This window comes from Poecilia latipinna, unplaced genomic scaffold (assembly GCF_001443285.1).
Source record: "Poecilia latipinna isolate Pla-1442-1.1 unplaced genomic scaffold, P_latipinna-1.0 Scaffold2150, whole genome shotgun sequence".
NCBI lineage: Eukaryota > Metazoa > Chordata > Actinopteri > Cyprinodontiformes > Poeciliidae > Poecilia > Poecilia latipinna.
The window spans coordinates 27,104-46,079 of record NW_015114766.1 but is presented as its reverse complement, the minus strand read 5'-3'; the positions used below and the strand labels follow the sequence as shown (position 1 = coordinate 46,079).

Below are 18,976 nucleotides of genomic sequence, written 5' to 3'. Positions count from 1 at the left end.
AAAATTTAAAATCAAAAAAAAAAAAAAAAAAAAAAAAAAAAAAAAAAAGAATCTGGTTTGGATTTCTTTATGGAAACAAAGAAATAATCAGGAAGTTCATTTATGTGCTTTCAACTGATTAATCTTTTCCTAATTTTGCGATGCTGCAGGACTTGAGTTTGGAGGCGGGAAAAGATTCATATTCTCAGTGGAGCTTTCAGGATGTTTTTAATGAAGACTGCATTGTTTTGGATCCGGTGTCAGTTCTTCCTGTGCAGTATGAAATCACCAACTGCCTGTTGCCTATTCCCCAGGGTAAAAAAAATAAAAATAAAAAATCACATTCATATCCTAGCATAGTTTCACTCTGATTGCGCAGCTCTGATATGTTGTTATTCTTGCAGACACTAAATTATTTCCGTTGGATTGTTCCTGTTTGTCACATTGCTCATTTGAAGACGGTAGGTGGTTTTTTTTTAATTCATCTTTTTTTTCCCCCACCCTAACATAATGACATTAACCTTGACTCTAACTTTGCCTATTTAAAGGTTCAAACTACCTGCAGACCCTCCTCGGCCCGCTGACCAGCATGCTGCAGATGCTGCAGGAGTGCAGTCAGCTGGAGTTGGCTCTCAGAGAGCTGGTCAACTCGTATGGTAGCTGTCTGCAGCACGTCACCTCAAATGTTATGGACACAAAGCTAAGTGTGCAGGTAGGACTGACCTGTGCTGTGTTTCTTGCATAATTGTCCCATTTTTCTGTGTTTTTGAAACTAAATGACTTTTTGAGTTCCATAGGTGAAACTTTCTACTTAAAATATAACCACCAATTGTTCTTCACGTCAGGCTCTACCAGCAAATATAGATTTTTTTTTTTTTTTCCCCATTTTACAATAAAGCATGAAAGTTGTTCTTGTTTCTCATCGATTTGTTTGTCACTTGTTTCTATTAGCAGGATTTGGAACAATAAAAACCAGTAATGATTGTGAAAGATTGAGATCGTCCCTGAAAGCTCAACAATATCTATTAAACTCACTTAACCAGTTACATTAGAATATAAATATATATCAAAAATTTATATTTTTGTGGTGTTTATTACTGCAATGTTTTTTTTTTAAATTGATCTCAGCTTTAAATATTTTACTACATACAATCAGACTATCCATTTAGCCCTGCTTAGACTGAGCGTGTTATAATTATGACGTGATAGTTCATTCATTCACTCATCCATAGAGATCCAGAGGTTTTTTTTTTTCTATTTGATTTGATTGATTTATTTCAAACAGGTTTTTAAAAATAAGAAAAATCAGTAGGACAGAGAAAACATGTGCTTGCATAAGAGTAAAATGATGCAAGTTTCTAGATTTGATGCATATGAATGCCATCCTTCAAATAGCAAAATGTTACATTCTCATCCATTTTACCTTCCACAAATTATTATTTTCTGTTTGTGATGTTGAGATAAATACAGAGCATTATTCACATGGTTAAAAGAGTTACTTGAACTGTATTCATTCTCAGCTTTACGATACCCACAATCTTAAGAAGTACAACGTGTGTCTGAACGATGTCAGGAAAGCAACAGTATCCACTCTGAACGCCGTGGCTGTCGGCCTTCTGAACAAGGTGAGCGTGCTACGCTTATTTTCCTGAAATTGTAGCTCGAAATTTTCGGTATTTTAGGGCGTTTTACGTTCATGATGTATTTTTCTTCTTTGGGGCTGCAGGTGTTCAACTGGAGAGTGGTCGATTGCGATTTGGCGATTGGTCTTTGTACACTCCTACCCAAAACAGAAGTCTTCAAAATATTGTGGAAAGTCATAGATAACACCTGGCAAAACTATGACAAAATCCTGGTAGGCAGGATTACCAAATTAATTTGGTTAATATTTGTGTCCCTGGTATCTACAGAAAGTGTGTGTGTGTGTGTTATTCCAGGCGGTGGCGAAGATTGGGGCCGATCTCTGCAGTTTATACAATGAACCAGAGGAGCAGAAGAAGTTTGTGTCAGTCATCACCGACGCAGAGTGGGGAGTCAAGCTTGGAAAATTAGAGGTAATGCGGTTCTTCCTCCAGCTTCGGTGACACTTCCTCCTTATAAGACAAATCACGTTCTTGTACGTCTTCCTCTGCCTCAGATCTCCATCCAGCCGGTGTTTCGTCAGCGTCCGGAGTTGAAGAGCTGTCTGATCCCCGAAATGGTGAAGAACAGGAAGATCACCCCCGATATTATCCTCCAGTATTGCAGGTGAGACACCCGCCTCCTCTTAACTCTTTAACATTTATTTTTTTTACCGATTCTTTACTGTTTGGGTCCCTCTGTCTAAAAAAAAAAAAAAAAATTACCCCTCTGCGTCTCTGCAGTACTTTTGGTCTGGACCGTGATCGTGTGATCAACCAGTACATCACCACCTTGCTGCTGCTGCAAGAGGACGACGGCGGCAGCGCGGGTGCAGCAGGCTCCAGCCTGGATGAGGAGCAGCCGCTGTGTGATGAAGAGGCTTTGGAACGGATCCTGCAGATCATCCCCATGCTGAGCAGCCCCAGCGAGCTCACAGCCAGTCTCTGCGCTGCCCTGTTCAAGGTAACAGTGCTGCACTTTAATTGTGTTCTAAGACATTACGGTTTCTCACTCGAAACTATTTTAATCGTCCTCTACTTGCACATGAATCCTCTAAGTCCTTTTATTGAACAATAATATATATTTTTTTAATAGTTTGTTGGAGGTTAAACAAAATGTCTCCATCTTTCAAACAGCTCAGCCCGTACAACTACGAGCGGATCGGAGTGGTGCTGAAGATCATACAGGTTGCAGATGAGTATGTGGCCTCCTTCTCCCTCAGTCAGGTGAAAGCAAAGACTCTCTTCCATCTTTACAATTTAAACCTGATTTTCCTCTAGGATCAGGAGATTTATATGTGGCCATTTTTTTTTTTTTTCTGTTTTCATTTCAAAGGCGATGGGCCTCCTTCAGCACCTGAAGTCCTACAGGAGAGTTTCTCCTCCCTCGGATGTGGAGAACACGTATCTTCTGGAAAACGGTCTCATGCCGAACCCCTTGTCCAGCAGCAGGCTGCCTTTCCACCTGCTCATGCAGACCAAACACTTCTGGAAAATTATCTGTGAGTTGACCTCTTCTCCCTCTGTTTTAATTACTTTATCTCACCAAAAAAACCACAAGTCACTTGAGCCAGGCGTGATGATGCTTAACTCAACTGAAGGGAAACTGAAGCTGCATTTGTCGTCCGTTTTGTGGTATTTAAATCCTTAGTTAGAAAAATGTCTGAATAGATTCTCTGCAGATAAATTCTGACGCCTCTTTGTGTTTTTTTTGTAAATGAAGTGTTTTTTCTGCTTACAGCTCCTGAGCTGAATGAGGAAACGTTCCCGACTCTTCTACTGATCAGCAAACTGATGAAGGTTGGTTTCCATCTGAAGTTTAACTGAAAACAATCCATCCGTCAATTATTCATCCTTCCCATTTGGGACTTATTCAAAAGCAGAGTCAAAAACAAAATGATTTGTTCATTCTTTTTTTTATTTATCTCTCTATTCATTTGGTCATCTATCATTTCAGATTTTCCACCCTTCTGTTTATCCATTCATTTCATCTTTATGTCTTCCATCCATTCATCCATGTCGTTGCAATCATCAAATTGTTCATCCTTGTATCTATTTATCCATTAATTTGTTATCCATGCTTGTGTTTGTTCCTGTGTTCATTCGTTTGTCTAGACTGATTGTTATAGATAAATCTGCCATTGTATCACAGTGAACTTTGGTATTTAATTCTACAGCAAACTGGCTAAAACGGCTGAAACCTCTTTATATTGACATGAAATATGAGCATAAACCCCATAAATTAAGTAACCTTCCCTTTTTTTTTTCTTTCTTTTTTTTTTTTTGCCCAGGTGAGCCTCGATAAGCTTTACATGTCAGCAGCAAACCACGTGTTTGAGAAGAAGATGAAGCCTTTAATCTTGGAGCAAAGGAAAAGGGCTCAAGGACACGGCTACAGCAAAGAGACTTTGAAGGTGGCCAAGACCATGATGAAGTACATTCAGTGCATCCAGAGCCTGGAGTGGGCTGCAGCCACGGCACATAAGATCACACAGGAACTGCCGCCAGGTCTGACCCGCTGCTGCGCTCGACTGCACAGTTTTTGTTGCTCAGGTGTCTAATTGTCAACTTGCTTCTCCGAAGGCTTGGAGAAGACGCAGTCTCTCCGGTACTGCTTGGGTCTTGGAGAAGCGTGGCTCAAAGATCCAAATCTAGAGGTCTGTGTTGCTGTTTTTACCTGCAGATATATTTACGATCAGATTCACGATGTCCCCTCGCTTCAGGAACGGAAACATAGTTTACTTAACACTTTGTTTGACGGGGTGTGAATAAGACTGATATGACACTGTTATAAATGTGACATAACACTTGACATGAACATGAATAAGTCTTCATGAATATTTATGACTCTTGCCATAAATCGTCATTCGGTAAATCATGACACTTTTACTACAAAGTTGACATTATTCAAATTGTCTTTGCTATGACAACTTGGCATTAATCTAGACAAAAAAGCCCCGCGTCCCACAGATTTCCACCCATTACATTGTAATTATCCACAGACCTTTAATGATTAAAACCTGCTCAAATGCGTCTCCTGTGCAGCTCTGCTCCTCTCGGACCTAAAACCGGTGAAATTTAATCTACATCTCAGAGCTTAAAAGCTGAAATATTCTGACCTGTTATTAAAAACAGTTTGAGAGCATTACTCTCTCTCTCTCTCTCTCTCTCTCTCTCCCCATCTCCATGGAGACACTGAAAACAGAAGTCATCACTTCCTTCTAGTTTTATCGATGCGTTTTAATGCAAGCTGTGTAGAACATTGCCGTATTCATGACGGGCGGTTGAGTTTGTAGCTAATCAGAACTGCTGTCATGTCATTTAAAGTTTAGAGGAAGCATGAACTTGAGGAGAGTATTGATGAGGCAAAAATGCCGTGTGAACACACCTCGGAAGATGCGTTTCTCTTTACACTCCAACCTGGTGAAATGTTTTTTGGAGAAGATGAAATCACCATTTGTGCCCCTTGTGATTTCTACTGTGCAAATTTTTTTCCCCATCATCTGATAAATTGAGTTAAATTAAAAGGTTTGTCAGTAAGATTATTTGACTGCACTAATGTGTGTGTATTTATTTCTTCTAAGCATTTTTTTTTTACATCTTTACAATGCAAAAACACAAAATCTTCCCAAGTGATTTTGGTGTAGCTTCCAGTGCAAGACATCTTAGTAGACTTGAAGTAGGCCAAGCTAACTTAAAAGTAACTTTTCGACGAGATATAGGACCTTGTTTAAGTCATTAATTCCTTAATATTGATGAAAAAGTACTTGTTCTATTGACAGATAAATTAACTTATAAAATATCTTGTTATAAATTAAATCATCTGCCAATGGAACTTGTACTTTTTCATCAATATCAAGGAGTTGCTGACTTAAACCAAACCTCTGTAGCTGCTGAAACTTACTTGTAAGTTAAGTCAAGTCTCACTAAGTTAAATCTTATTTCAAGTTTGCTAAGATATTTGCACCAACATGTTTGTCTCCGACTGCGTTCAGAAACGTTCTGACTGATCAGCGTTGGGCTCTCTCACAGGAAGCTGCCCGGGCCCGAGGGGAGACCTTCCTGTCGAAGCTGAAGCTGCAGTTTCAGCGTTCCGCCACAGAGAACATGCTGGTCAGCAGTCAGCTGAGCAGCCCAGAGCTCCTGAAGCTGAGCGGCCTGCCCGCCCGGCTCATCATGGCCCTGTACGAACACAGCAGCGTGGAGCAGCGGTACAGAGAGACGGGAGGTCAAACCTTTCCCGGTGAGCCTCAATTTTTGGTTTTATGTTTTTTTTATTATTATTATTGATTTACTACAATGGTTTTCTTCTTCTTCTTCTTTTTTAAAATATGTCTCAGACATACATGCTGCCGTGAGGGAAATCGCCACAATCAACAATGTGGATCTTGGGAAAATCTGCAACATGCTGTTAGAAAAATGGATCTGCAAAACAGGCCCGGCTGTTACCAGGGTCTGCAACAATTTCTTTTTTCTTCATGATAATCAAGAATTTGCATTGATTCAAATCAAATGGATATTTTCTGTTTCATTTACTGTCTTGCTTATTTTTACCCCAAATTAAAGGAAATGGGAAATCAGGATTGTGTGACCAACATTGAGGAGGATCCAGACTTATTGAGGTAAATATCACAGCTTTGCTTGATCCCCAAATAAAGTTGCACTAATTTACAAAATTTCCTGCTGTAGCTTTTAGAAACCAAAGTTAGAAGAGGCAGGATGCATAAAGCAGAAGCTTCATTCCTCGGCCCGCTCATGAACTTCTTCCTTTAAACGTTGTCCTGCAAACATTGGTTTAAAAACTACAACGACGCAAATAAAATCTGAACATATTCACTCTATTCTACCGATTATCAAATGGTTGACATAGCGCATGCAGTAACGAAGAGCTTGAACACATTTTCTGTCGTTTACCGTCCCGCAGGGCGGTCCACATGCTGCAGTCCTACCCCGTGGACGACGCGATCCGTCTGCTGAGTCCTATTCTTTTTGCTGAAACCTGGGTGTGTCTGAAAAACTTTTATTTTTGACTCGAGAAAGATTGTCCTGTGAAAGTGGCTGATGTCTGTCTTTGAGCTGGACAAACTGATTCATCATCTTTAACCTTCCTCAAAATGATGCAAAATGCAGCTGATCCTCTTTTTTAAAAATTTTTTTAATCTGAATTATAACTTTTGAAATACTTACACCTTGGAGCTGTAAGGAATTGCTTCTAAATGTTCTGTATGAGTAAAATTTGCCTTTACCTCTAAACCGCTTTCCGCAGCCTCTCAGCTCTTCTGGTCCTCGTCTGACTTTCTGCCACCGAACTCGAGTTCTGCTCTGCCTCATCCGCCTCGCCGACGCAGAGACTCTGGAGGCTCAGCTGCAGATCCCCAGGAGCAAATTTAAGTGAGAGGCCAGGAAACGTGCAGACGGCAGTTTTGAAATCGGAGGATGAGTTGGCACGAACGTTTTGTTTGTATCGTCTCACGCAGATGTTATCTGAAGTCCTACATCTTCGTGTCTCAGCTGGAGGCATTAAATATCCCCTACACCGTTCAGTCCTTCCTCAGCAGCCCAAAGGACGGCTTGGTGAAAGGCCTGTGGAGGAACCACAGTCATGAGCCACAGGTACGTGCTGGCAGGAAGCTTTAGATCCACCAAGTTCTGCCACATTTCGTGAAGCGGTTGTTGCTGTTGCAGGCTGTGCGTCTGGTAGCCGACCTGTGTCTGGAGTACCAGGTGTACGACCCCCAGCTGTGGAACAGTCTGCTTCAGAAGCTGCTGGGCTTCAATTTGGTGAGGGCTCCTGCACCAGAGTTTCTACCTTTACCAAACAATACGAGCTTCTGTCTTTAAAAAAAATAATAAAAAAGTACTGTTAAGTGTTTTTAAGGGAAAATAATCGAATGTTGGCTTGTTACAACTCCAATGTGCGTGCATCTGCTTCTTGCAGATCGGTCACCTCCAGACGGTGCTGGAAGCGATTGTGGCTGTGCCAGCTTTATGGGAGGTATTGCTGCAGTTAGTCTATCTTTTGTTTCAATAACAAAAATAATAAAAAATACCACTCCTAATTATGGGTCGCCTATTTAAAACAGACAAAAAAATAAATAAATAAATAAGCCCATTGCTACCTGTAAGGTCTGTTACGCGGCAGATGTCAGTCCCTCCACCGGATGTCCTGTTGAAGAAGGCGTGGAGCCGAAAATAAACGGAGAAAAAAAAAAAAAAAACCTTTAATAAAAACCACAACAGGAGATGCAGTTTTAACAAAGATGGACTTCAGATGATTTGTTTTATTTCCAGATTTCCAGTTTCTCCAGGACTTGGAGGAGTATGATCCTGGCACCGTTTGTCTCAGGTATGACATGTAAAACACTAAAGCAGATCACCTTGTGGCACAGGAATACAAGCCAGAATTATTGTGAGATTTTGAAGAAAAAAAAAAAATCTTCTAATTTACATTTTGTTTACATTTGGCCTCCTTTTCAGTATCCCACAAATCTTAGTTTTAATAAAACCTTCCTTAAAAACATATGAACAGCTTTTTGCATGTTTCTATGTTTGGTGATTCACTTTGAGGACGGAGAGCCTCCTTGCCATCACCCTCATCTTTAGCTCTACATAGATTCTTAATTTAAAAAACTCTCCTAGAGTCATGAATAATTATGAGATAAACTGTGCAATACCCTGTTTGCATTAATATTTGTACCAAAACTTCTCAGTACGTAAGATAAAAACAGCTTCATTATAATGAAACTTTCAGTTTTCCACCCAAACTGAGTCATGGGATGAAACAGTGTTGCTCATATCCCATATATGAACATAAAAGCAGATTACTAAGATGTGGGTGTCACCATCAGAAATATTTGAAGGAAAATGAAAACTAAAAGTGCATAAATTGTGTGGAGACATTCACTAAAACAGAAACGCATCCTCACAGACCCCCTGGTTATTTCTTCAAGATGTGAAGGAGAAAATACTCCAACTACAGCAAAGGGATCTTCATGTTTAATTATTCAGGAGAAAACCATTTATCCCAGAGTTCCCAGACTGTCTTAATGTATCCATAGCTACACTTACAGACCTTCGTTCCCAATGGGGACCGACAGTCACTCCAGCAGGCCGTGGCACTAAATTACTTTGAAGCCTCAGCATATTAACCAGTCAGGAAGCAGAAACTTAACATTTCTGAAGAAAACCTACCAAATGAAAGGTTTGACTGTTAAAAAGAAAAGATGAGGGGGAAAAAAAAAGCAGCAACCATCAATGAAAGCTCTGCTTCTTTTCATTCAGTGATCTTAGCTTTTATATGAGCAGATCATCACGATTAACAGACAGAGACACATGAGAGAGGAAGACGGAGCCTCTGAGCAGAGGGAAGAGATGTCGGTTCCCCCAATCTGTTGCTCGCCTTAAATGGAGTTCCTTGTCCGCTTCTCCTGGCTGTATCCCGCTTCCACCCGTCTCCTTGGATACTTGCCTGATCTCGACTGATGCCAGGCGAATCTCCAGCCTGGGGCGTCTTTCCATATCGGACAGCGGGCCGACCTCTGGGCCTTCATCCTTCCTCTAGCAGCAAAAGCTGGCAGTGCCTGGCTTCCTTTAAATTTCCACACTTAACGTTTCATGAGACAGTAGCAAACAGAACCCGCTCTTCACTGTGTTGAAATATTTTACATGCATTTGTTGAGTTTTGGTCTTGTTTTTTTCAGTCACAAATGCATATTTTAATTATTGGTGAGCGTTTATCTTGATTGATCCTGAATTGTTTTGTGTTTTTGTCTCGGTAACAGCCTCGGTTCCTTTGAGCCCAGACCAGCAAGCGATGCTCTACCGGACTTTTGTTCTCCTGCTCAAGTAGGTTTTTCTAATGCTGACTCCAAAGGAGTGGTATGGTTTACAATGAATGGTTTTAAGTTTTTTTTGGAGGGGGTTGAAGTCAGAATCTGAAACGTGTGGGAGGCATTTGTTTCCTGCCTACTCGGGTGATAACTGCAGGTGTTTTCAGATCAGCTCTTCTACCAGCCTCCCACGTCTGCAGAGCAACATTTTTGTTCATTTTGCTTGCAAAATAGTTCAAATTCAGTCGGATTGGATTGAGAATGAAAATTTGTAAGTGAATTTGGGCCTGTGCTTTGACTGGGCCATTCTAACTCGTGAATATGAATCGATGTGAAGCGGAGGTTTTATGCCTTTTATTTGACACAAACTCCATCTGCAATTCGAAAATGACTGACGCAGCAGCACGAGCAGTTGATGCAGATGGACACTTTTTAAGTTCTTTAGAGAAAGATTCCCTTTGGCAGATTAAAATCTTTATAGCCTGAACAATTTTTCTTTTACTAACCAGTTTGTCTTTTGTTTTGTTTGCTTCAATTGTAATTTCATGGCGACAGACATCCAGTAACTTACTTGAGAGCAGACTTGGCCACAGCCCTTAATTCATCCTGGCTAAATGCAAGAAGTTGTTTTGAAAAACAAGACACACATATCCTTTCTCTGGGTGTAGTCAAATGAGGAAACTTCATGTTTTTCTCTTAATAAGGCAAAACTCAGAGACGTTTTAGATCTACAATAAAAAAATTGTTAGTCATTTAAAACTAATATCTATTTATTTTAATTTAAAGGGGCTCCTTTGAACTCTCAATTTAGCAGTTTTGGCCCATCTCTAATCATGACTATCTTGTCTGTATATTCATCTCATTTTCTGCACTTTTCTAATTAGCCTTCAGCTGCATCACCTTTTGCCTGTTTTTGACCCGTGTTTAACTCACTGGAGGCATCAGTACTCGAGCTGTACGTTCTTATTTTATTTTTTATTTTCTGTAGGTGTCCCTTCCTCTTGAATCTGGACTTGATAGGAATCGCCAACCGGTTTGCCCAGTTCAATCTTCACGCCTTCGCTCTGGGAACTCTGCTTCTCATCCCCTGTGCACATAAAAAGGCACAGCAGATCCAGGTAAGAGCGTTGGCGTCTACTTCACGAGGAAAGGATGTAGCTTCTGGGCTTTGTCTGTGGCCAGACGCTGTGTCCGCTGTTTTCCAGGGGTTTCTGTCCATGTGCAACCCAGTGGCCGTCCTTGAGCAGGTGGATGAGTTCATGAACACGGGCGAATTGGCTGGAATCCCTTCACAGGTCAGACTGGATCAGAAATCCTTCTATTCGCCCCTCACAACAGTTTGCATCTTTAGAGGAAAACACGTGAGGCTGATTTTTACATGAGCAGAAAGCAATAAGTGAAGCCTAACTTTTTGAATGACAACTTAATTTATTAAAGGAACAAAGCTATCCAAACCAGCCTGCCGCTATGTAAAAACGTAACGCCTCTCCTTGATGTCAGCAGCAGCAATCGATCATTAACCATCACTGGCAGCTAATCGTTTACTGTGGAGGATGTTTGAGCCACTCTTCCTTGTAGAAATGTTTTTATTTTTTCACGTTGGCGGGTTTTAGAGCATCAACAACCTTTTTCATGTTACATCCCAGGATCTCAGTGTCTTTGTTTTTATATTTTTTATCCATTAGATATAAACTTGTTGTGCTTTGAATCATTGTGTCACTTCTTAATCCCAGCAGTCTTGAGTTTTAGGCCATGAAAATCTGGCCAGATGTTCTCCCTCAGGATGAGTTCATGCTCCCAACAAGCTGTTCAGTTTCCCCAGAGCATGATACTGCCACTACCATGTTTGACTTGATGAGCTAGATGATTTTTTTTTTTTTTTTTTTAATCAAATTTAAGACATGCTTTTTTGTTCTTCATGGCCAGCAGTGGTTTTCATCCTAGAAGTCTCCATCAGGATGCCATTTTTACATTATATTATGAACACTCTGTGCGTGCCTGGAGTGAATTTGATGGCTCAGTTACTGTTACATGTTTCCTCTACTTCTGGATTTATTTTCTTCATTGTGGTTTGCTACAGTCTAAATTAATGACTTGTTTACTCTTTCGAAACTGACAGGTGTCGGTTTCTCACGTCCGGTCTTATTTTGAATATGCTTAAATCAGGACATGACATGTTGAGATCTTTTCATAAGGTACTATTTAAGTAATTTCTCACTCCTTTCAACGACCTGGGCTAAAATTGAATTTAGCTGTCCTTAAAATGCAGTTAATTACATAAACTGTTTGACAATAACACCTACCAACGTTTTACACTCCTGGATTTTGAAGTCTCAGACCGCTAGTGGAGCGGTTTTGACTAAATCTGTAGCTAAATTTAAAGGTATTTAAAGTGAGCATTTGCTTCAAACTTTATTTTGTAATACTTTACATGTAGTTAATTTTATTTCTACTGTTTTACATAAACAATCCATTTATAGTTTACAAAAACTGAACTGGTTTGCTGTAGTTTGTCACTTTGTTTTTGCAGGTTTGTGTTTCTTGATTCACATTTGAGCCTCAAGCTTTACAGGTTCTTCCTGTACAAAAATTCAGCTTCCATCCTGTTTGTGTCACTTCTTTCTAAATGCATGTTTCATGCGGAGAACACTCATGTATATTTTTCCTCTCTTTAATCTTCAACGCGTTGACGGCATCGACTCCCAGAAAACATGTGGAACAGGAAATTATGCTGGATGAGTTTGATGATGTGAAGTTAAGGAAGCTGTTGGTGACTCTGTTCAAATCGCCACAGAAATGCAAAACGGTTCATCTGTTTAACAGAAGCACTTTTGATTGGGGTTATATTCTGTTCTAACTACAGACTGATACTTTTATATTCCTTCAGATCAGGGAGACGGTCTTACAGTTCATCAGCCAAAATGGACAGCACCAGAAAGTGATGAAAACCAAACACTTCGCCCACCTGAAGCAGCTCGTTGTGTCCAGTGGCCAACCCAACCAGCTGAAGGAGTTGGTGGAGTGCCTGATCAGCCAGAACTGGTAAAGATTTGTTGTTTTTCGTGAAAATGAGTTTTTTTCTTAAAGCGCTTCAGACGTCCCGTCTCGTTGTCAAAGAATCAGATTGTGATATGAGAACACGCTGGTGTGGACTCGTCATCCAGGACAGGACTATTGATCCAAATCAATAGAGACATCTTGAAGCAAAACTTCAGGGTGGGATTATTTGTGTCTTTGCAAGCCGGCTTCCACCAAGACTCCAGCTGGTCGGCGTTTTTGTTTTTATCAATGTGCTTCAGACAACATGGAAACCCACAGACCATATATGGAAGATGGATGACAAGAAACGGCACCGAGAAATAAAGAAGTAACACTATGACTTTCTGAACTAAAATAGCATGAAGCAGCTTCAGCTGCAGGGAGGGGCAACTTTTGGCTAACAAGTTTTATTTTAGTTGTGTTCAGTGGCTCACAAAAGTATTAATATCAACTGAATTCTTTCAAAAAATAAACTGCAGTCGTCACCTCACATGTAGATGCGGTAAATTTGTTTATTTCACATATGGATTTGAATAAGATAAGAAATCAGTGGGTATTGAGACGTTTCATGATAAACAATCACAAGATGTTGCGTAGTTATGAAGTCACCCAACTGGTAAAGAGAGTCCATTAGTGTCACATTTGAAGGTCCAAGTGGTTTATTGGCGAACATTAGAGAACAAACAGCATCATGAAGATGCTAGACACACATCAATCCTGGAAGAAGAAGAAGAAGAAGTGGAGGCTTCACCTTCCAGCAGGATGACAACCATCAGCTTACAGAGCTGCAATGACAGCATATTTATGAGTTAGTATGGCCTAAATCCAAGAGTCTGTGGCAAGACTTGCAAATAAATGTTCACAGATTCTCTGCGATCTGACTCACTTGACTGTTTGGCAAAGAATCTGCAGATTTGTGCCACTAGGTAAGTAAAGTTGGTGTAGAAATACGACTGAAAGTAAAGTAAATGCGTGCCTCTGTAGCCAGATCCTTTTTCCATTGTACTGGTTTTGTTTAAAAACTAGGCCGTGGCACGTTTTTTCTTTTCATTCTGACGGGAAGAACAAACAGAAAACAGCCGCGTCATTGTGCTGCCTGCTCCAAGTCCCACACAAAACCAAAGTACACAGCGAAACTAAAATTAACTCCTGCTACTTTACAATTGTAAGTTCCCTTAAATATTCACATTATGGAACAGATTTATCATAATAGTGATGACAATGAAAAATAACTTAGTAAATCTATAAATAAACTGGATGTATTTGGGTAAAAAGAAAAAAGAAAAGAACAATACCCACCTCTCCTGCAGGACCTAAGGGGAGCAAACAATTTAACAATACCACAGAAGAAGAAATAAAGAGGACAGGCTCCCGATGTCACACGGCTATGACAATGACAGTTTTCAGAGGTGTAAATTCATGTAAAGGAGCAATCTGAATAACAAGAAAATACTTTGTGTAATTAACAAAAGAGAAATACAATCTGGTTACACCTCCTTTTTAGACTTTTACTTCGAAGAAATAATATTTGAATGTTTGAATGTATCATTTTCCTCACACTTTAATTTACTTTGTGTTATTCTATCATGTGAAACTCAATTTGAACTTTGTGGTTGTAGACAAACAAAATGTGGAAAAAATGCCAAGCAGGAATGAACGCTTTTACAAAGCAAAGCAATTTGCACGGTGGTGGTGGGATTATGCTATGGAGCCGCCAACCTTACAAACGTCTGACCAAAACTGTAAGCATGCGGTTCACTGTAAATTTGTACTAAAATGTAGTTTTCTAAGCACCGAACGTTGACCTTCTTTACTTTTTGTCATATTAGCCTTTTGCATCGTTAACCGCTGACTGCCGCTTACAGAACGAGCCGTTAAAAAAACACAACGAAGCCTTCAGAACAATTTCTTCACTTGTCAGTCTTATGTACCTAAAACATGAAACTCCTCTTCAGTCAGGATGACGCCGATTCGCTCACTCGTGAGTATCTGAAGCACAGAGAGCAGCAGCGGGGGAAAACACTGTCCAACGGCTGCCTGAAGGTACATCTGCATTAGCAAACTATTATAGCTCTGTGTTGGTAACAAACCAAACTTCATGCTGCACCTATTTGTTTTTCAGGATTTTCTCAGCACGACCAATGGAGTGTCTGGATAAGGCAACGTTGTTTTTACTCTTTATATTTATACTTTCCGTCTCCGTCTTCTTCAGGCTGACTTGCAGTATTTGCACTCACTTGTCTTTAACCTGTTCATGTAGTTTTGAATAAACTTATCGTTCTTAAATTGTTGGTTGAGTGATTCTTTAAGAGGGAAAACGAGCAATGCCTTTCAGCTTATTTATGTTAAAGCTGGTCATTTCACCCCTTCGGTATTGATCAGAAACTAAAAGGCCTTTGGAGTAATAGATGAATCTTTACCAATTCATCAGCGAACCAATTGAGCTGTCGGATGTTTTTATAATTTTCCACAACCGTGTGGGGAAAGTCTCCCCATCTTTTCTGAGTAGGCTCCTACTCAGAGGGAAAACGGAGAGGCGAAGGTCCACCCCAGTAGCTTATTGTCTTTGAATCTCACCGTGGTCAAAGATGTAAACAATCCCACCCATTTGGCAGGAGACTTCAGGTCACACACTGCCTCAGCCCCGTCTCTTTCTCCCGAGGATGGGAAACATTGGTACAACGTCCTATGAGTCAGAGCCCCGCTCTCTGTAAAGCAGAGCTTTATCTCCGTCTGTGGCTGATCCAGCTATTAACAAAAAGAGAGATTTTGATTAAATCTCTTGAAATCCGATTACAAAACACAGACAGGAGATGGATTGCAAGGCTGATGTAGCACAAAAAGCTTCTTTTTTTCTTTTAACGGACCACCTGAGAAGTTTCACTGTTGGTGTGTTCTTGTTGAATTTGGGAGCTTTGACAAAACACTGACGCGTCTTTAGCTTCTGGAAGTTAATGGCACCGAATAGTGTCTTTGTGGATAGGAGATTTAGATCTCATCAAACTGATACTTCTCTGCAGCATCTCTTTCACATGAACTGACCCGTAGAACAATAAAGAAAGCAACACGATTCAGGCACAGACGGACAGCAGTGAATTCAGAGCAGCGAGCGAATCCAAATCCGGAGGGGTAGGTCAGGATTGGGGTGTAGTGCGGACAAGGAGGGGAAAGGGACAGACGGGTTAGGCGCTGGACAAATCGCTCTAGCGTTTGCAGAAGGCCTGAAGGTCTTACCGCTTTGGGTTTCACGACAATCTGAAGCGGGGTAAGAGGAAGATCTGTCCTTATATGGCAGCAGCTGGAGATCATCGCGATGATGATCAGGTGCGAGTCGTCACAACTCAGCAGCAGCTGTGACAGACGGTCAGCTGGTCAGACCTCAGGAAACCAGACATCTACATCAACCAGGAAGGGTTTGCTATAGGTGCATCTTAATTTACAAACTTTGTTTTACAGTGCCTGTATTTTGAAATAACAATCCTTTACAGTACAATTGAGTTTGTCCTCCAATGCCCCTAATGGGGGGTAAAAATATGAGGTTTGCATATGTAAAACAAGCAGGAAGCCCAGATGTATCAACATTTCCGTACAGCATTCAGTCTAACTAAATTATATGTGAGATTCAAGCATTTTAATCTTTGTAATTTATTAAAGTATTCACTGAAAATGTAGACGAATGACCCAGAAGAATCTGGTGCTGTAAAAAAAAAAAAAAAGAATACATTAGTTGGGATGCACACAAGTAAAAATAGACTGAAAAAATTTTAATCTCTAATCAAAAACTGGTGATTTGATCTCTCACCAAATGTTGAACAATATTTTTAAAGACAAGCTCCGTTGCTCCTAACCACCTCGTCATTTTGTGACTGAGAAACAATGTCGCTGTAGAAATATACGAAGCTAGAAAGGTTTAATATTTATTGGGAAGCGTGGAGCTTTCACATTGACATCTGCTTAATGAGCATTACCAAATGCATCAAAGTGAAGAGATGTCTGAGGTTAATATTTAGCTTTCTGCATTGATTTGAAATTACTCATACCCATATTTAAAGTCTTTCTGAAAGTTGACATGGACGATTTTTTTTTTTTTTTGCATTTGTGTTCACGAAGTGACTCATCATTTAAAAATTGTCAAGTAAGCTTTATTTATTGCACATTTCATGACTGGTACAAGACAAGCTAAGTTCTGAATTACAATCCATACTGTCATCCATCCACAAAATTATTTAAACTAAGCTGCTGTTCGGCAAACTTAAAGATGACACATAAATAGCTGTATTTGGCTGCAAAAACCCTCCAAGAAACACCATTTTAATTAAACCAGAGCTTTTGATGCAATGCCCTAGGAATATATGTACTAATTATTCAGTGTAGTTCTTTAAGTTGTCACAGTTGTTCGGTTTTAGACAGCAAATGTTAACAAGTTTGATGAGTTTCATATGTACAAAAATATCAGATTTCCTTAATTTGTATTCATTACCCGTTCATTGACATTTGTTTCCATATAAGGTCATGAGAAGAAAAAAAAACAATCATTAAAGCAATGTTCACTAGAAAAGTGAACAAAAAGTGCAAAACTTTCACATAAAACAAAAGAAATTGTATAAAAAATGCATTCATAGTCATACATAGGCATGCTTGTGCAAGAAAAGCACAGATAACACATTTTCCACAGCTACAAAGGCAAGTAAAAACGGCATCATCTTGCTCAATCTGACCAGATGTTAACCCTTGAGTCTGCAGATCACAGCTGGCTGAGCGAATGGGACGCCGTCTCGCGCGTTCTCTTTTCCGTGCTCTCGCAAGTCTCTGTCTGGGGCAGGTGCAGCGTTCTCCTGCAGATGTTCTTGAAGGCCGGGCTGGAGAAGTAGTAGACCACGGGGTCCAGCACGCTGTTGAGATAAGTCAAACTGATGGTGATGTAAAACACGGTGGTGAGCTGCTCCACGTCATCGCAGACGAACCCTGGCAGCATCTTGATCCACATGGTCAGCAGAGTGATGTTGCTGGGGAGGAAGCAGACAATGAAGAGCACCACCACCACCACGATAAAGTACAGAGCCTTCTTGAACTTGGTCTGGTTGGTCAGCTGTCTCCTCCTCAGGTGACTGATGATGTGGAAGGTGCAGTAGAGGATCACCAGCAGAGGCATGTAGAAAGAGAAGAGAAACGTGAACTTGTGCCAGGACAGGTTTCCTCTGGAGGTCGTGTCCACCATGAAGCTTTCGCAGTAGGTCGTGTTGACGTGTTGCAGAGAGAAGACGTGGGCGGTCATTGTAATGGGGACCAGCCACAGCGCCAGAGCGCCCAACATGGCCTTGCCCACGCTCAGCGAGTTGATGGGGTGGTGGGGATGCACCACGCGCATGTACCTGTCCACGGCGATGGCCATCAGGAAGAAGGTGCTCCCGCTGCGGTTCATCGCCAGCATGAAGAGGCAGACGTTGCAGATCGTCTCGCCGAACATCCAGCTGATCCCCGACAGGTAGTAGCTGGCTCGGAGGGGCAGAGCCATGATGAGCATGAAGTCAGTCACTGCCAGGTTGAAGAGCAGCACCGTGCTGCTTTTCCAGGGCCTCAAGTGGAAGCAGAAGATGAAGAGGGCTAAGCCGTTTCCAGCGAGACCCAGAACGAACTCTGTGACCAGCAGCGGTGGGAGCACTCTGATCAGCACGGGTCCACTGAAGTTGCACAGCATGTCGGCGTTTGGTGTTGCTTTGATGCCTGCAGACGAGAGAGAATGAGCCCCAGAAAGGCCGTCCTCCCTCTTAAAAGGGAAACCCCAACGCAGAAGAAAAAAAAAGTGCTAGTTGTGTGGTTTGAGTTTTCCAGGAAGCCACAAAGCTTCTTCTTTTTGCTTACTTTTAATTCATACTTTTTCAAAGATTTTATTATCGTTTAGAAAGTTGCACACATGCTCATTTCCAGTACCATCTGCTTACATGGAAGATGCATTTTATTCACCATCACGTTGCAGATGATTGCAACCACGGTCGAGCTGAGTCAAATCTATTGACCAAAGTGAAGTAAAAGCTTCTCAGCTTTGAAATACCTCGAAGCATTACTTTGACTATATTTTATAGAGAATAAACACCCATTTTTCAGTGGCAGCACTTCTCCTTTCAGCAGCGGCTATTAATTCCCCTTCTGAGAAACCAGAGTTGAAATGCGATGAACACAAAGTCCCACACGTGTTAAAGTCAAGTCTAGAAGGCTGATTGCAGCACTACTGAGAACCGGATCTCCTTAAAAAGAAAAAAATTGTAATGAAGAATAAACCCTCCCCTCAGTTTGACATGACAAAAGCTGGCTTTGATTACAAACCAACATTTTCCCAAAGCAGCATCCTACAGCACATTGCAAAAGCGTCCATATCTCTTGGATCATTACAAGTTACATCCTCCAATTTTAATGCATTTTATTTGGATTTTATGTAGAGGTGTGCCGATCGATAGGCCACCGATCATAATCGGCCGATTTCCGTGAAAAAGTGTATGATCGGTGATCGCC

The 18,976-nt window shown here is 40.9% G+C and overlaps 2 protein-coding genes across 4 annotated transcripts in view; one reads left to right on the top strand and one right to left on the bottom strand.

Moving 5' to 3' along the window:
* kntc1 (kinetochore associated 1) overlaps window positions 1-14,752 on the top strand; it is a 30,679-nt gene extending 15,927 nt beyond the window's left edge. For both annotated transcript variants that reach the window (XM_015017493.1, XM_015017494.1), the window contains exons 35-62: window positions 150-294; window positions 384-440; window positions 528-691; window positions 1,500-1,604; window positions 1,706-1,834; window positions 1,917-2,033; window positions 2,117-2,226; window positions 2,343-2,562; window positions 2,736-2,825; window positions 2,935-3,100; window positions 3,340-3,398; window positions 3,890-4,106; window positions 4,182-4,255; window positions 5,631-5,841; window positions 5,939-6,051; window positions 6,165-6,220; window positions 6,523-6,601; window positions 6,865-6,989; window positions 7,076-7,211; window positions 7,284-7,379; window positions 7,537-7,593; window positions 7,890-7,944; window positions 9,380-9,443; window positions 10,416-10,545; window positions 10,633-10,722; window positions 12,315-12,469; window positions 14,422-14,509; window positions 14,589-14,752. In XM_015017493.1, the coding sequence (XP_014872979.1) occupies window positions 150-294; window positions 384-440; window positions 528-691; window positions 1,500-1,604; window positions 1,706-1,834; window positions 1,917-2,033; window positions 2,117-2,226; window positions 2,343-2,562; window positions 2,736-2,825; window positions 2,935-3,100; window positions 3,340-3,398; window positions 3,890-4,106; window positions 4,182-4,255; window positions 5,631-5,841; window positions 5,939-6,051; window positions 6,165-6,220; window positions 6,523-6,601; window positions 6,865-6,989; window positions 7,076-7,211; window positions 7,284-7,379; window positions 7,537-7,593; window positions 7,890-7,944; window positions 9,380-9,443; window positions 10,416-10,545; window positions 10,633-10,722; window positions 12,315-12,469; window positions 14,422-14,509; window positions 14,589-14,624 (3,144 nt within the window). In that variant the 3' untranslated portion in view covers window positions 14,625-14,752. The remainder of the gene's footprint in view (window positions 1-149; window positions 295-383; window positions 441-527; window positions 692-1,499; window positions 1,605-1,705; window positions 1,835-1,916; window positions 2,034-2,116; window positions 2,227-2,342; window positions 2,563-2,735; window positions 2,826-2,934; window positions 3,101-3,339; window positions 3,399-3,889; window positions 4,107-4,181; window positions 4,256-5,630; window positions 5,842-5,938; window positions 6,052-6,164; window positions 6,221-6,522; window positions 6,602-6,864; window positions 6,990-7,075; window positions 7,212-7,283; window positions 7,380-7,536; window positions 7,594-7,889; window positions 7,945-9,379; window positions 9,444-10,415; window positions 10,546-10,632; window positions 10,723-12,314; window positions 12,470-14,421; window positions 14,510-14,588) is intronic.
* Window positions 14,753-16,586: 1,834 nt separating this feature from the next.
* LOC106936456 (hydroxycarboxylic acid receptor 2-like) lies at window positions 16,587-18,829 on the bottom strand. Of its 2 annotated transcripts, XM_015017492.1 has the most exons (2): window positions 17,839-18,829; window positions 16,587-17,574 (listed from the first exon to the last, which is right to left on the bottom strand). In XM_015017492.1, exons 1-2 carry the CDS (start codon window positions 18,162-18,164, stop codon window positions 17,211-17,213), a joined length of 690 nt encoding a protein of 229 aa, XP_014872978.1. In that variant the 5' UTR covers window positions 18,165-18,829; the 3' UTR covers window positions 16,587-17,210. The 2 variants fall into 2 exon arrangements, with proteins under 2 accessions (XP_014872978.1, XP_014872977.1); XM_015017491.1 differs by having other exon boundaries at window positions 16,587-18,825.
* Between the last annotated feature and the right edge of the window lie 147 nt (window positions 18,830-18,976).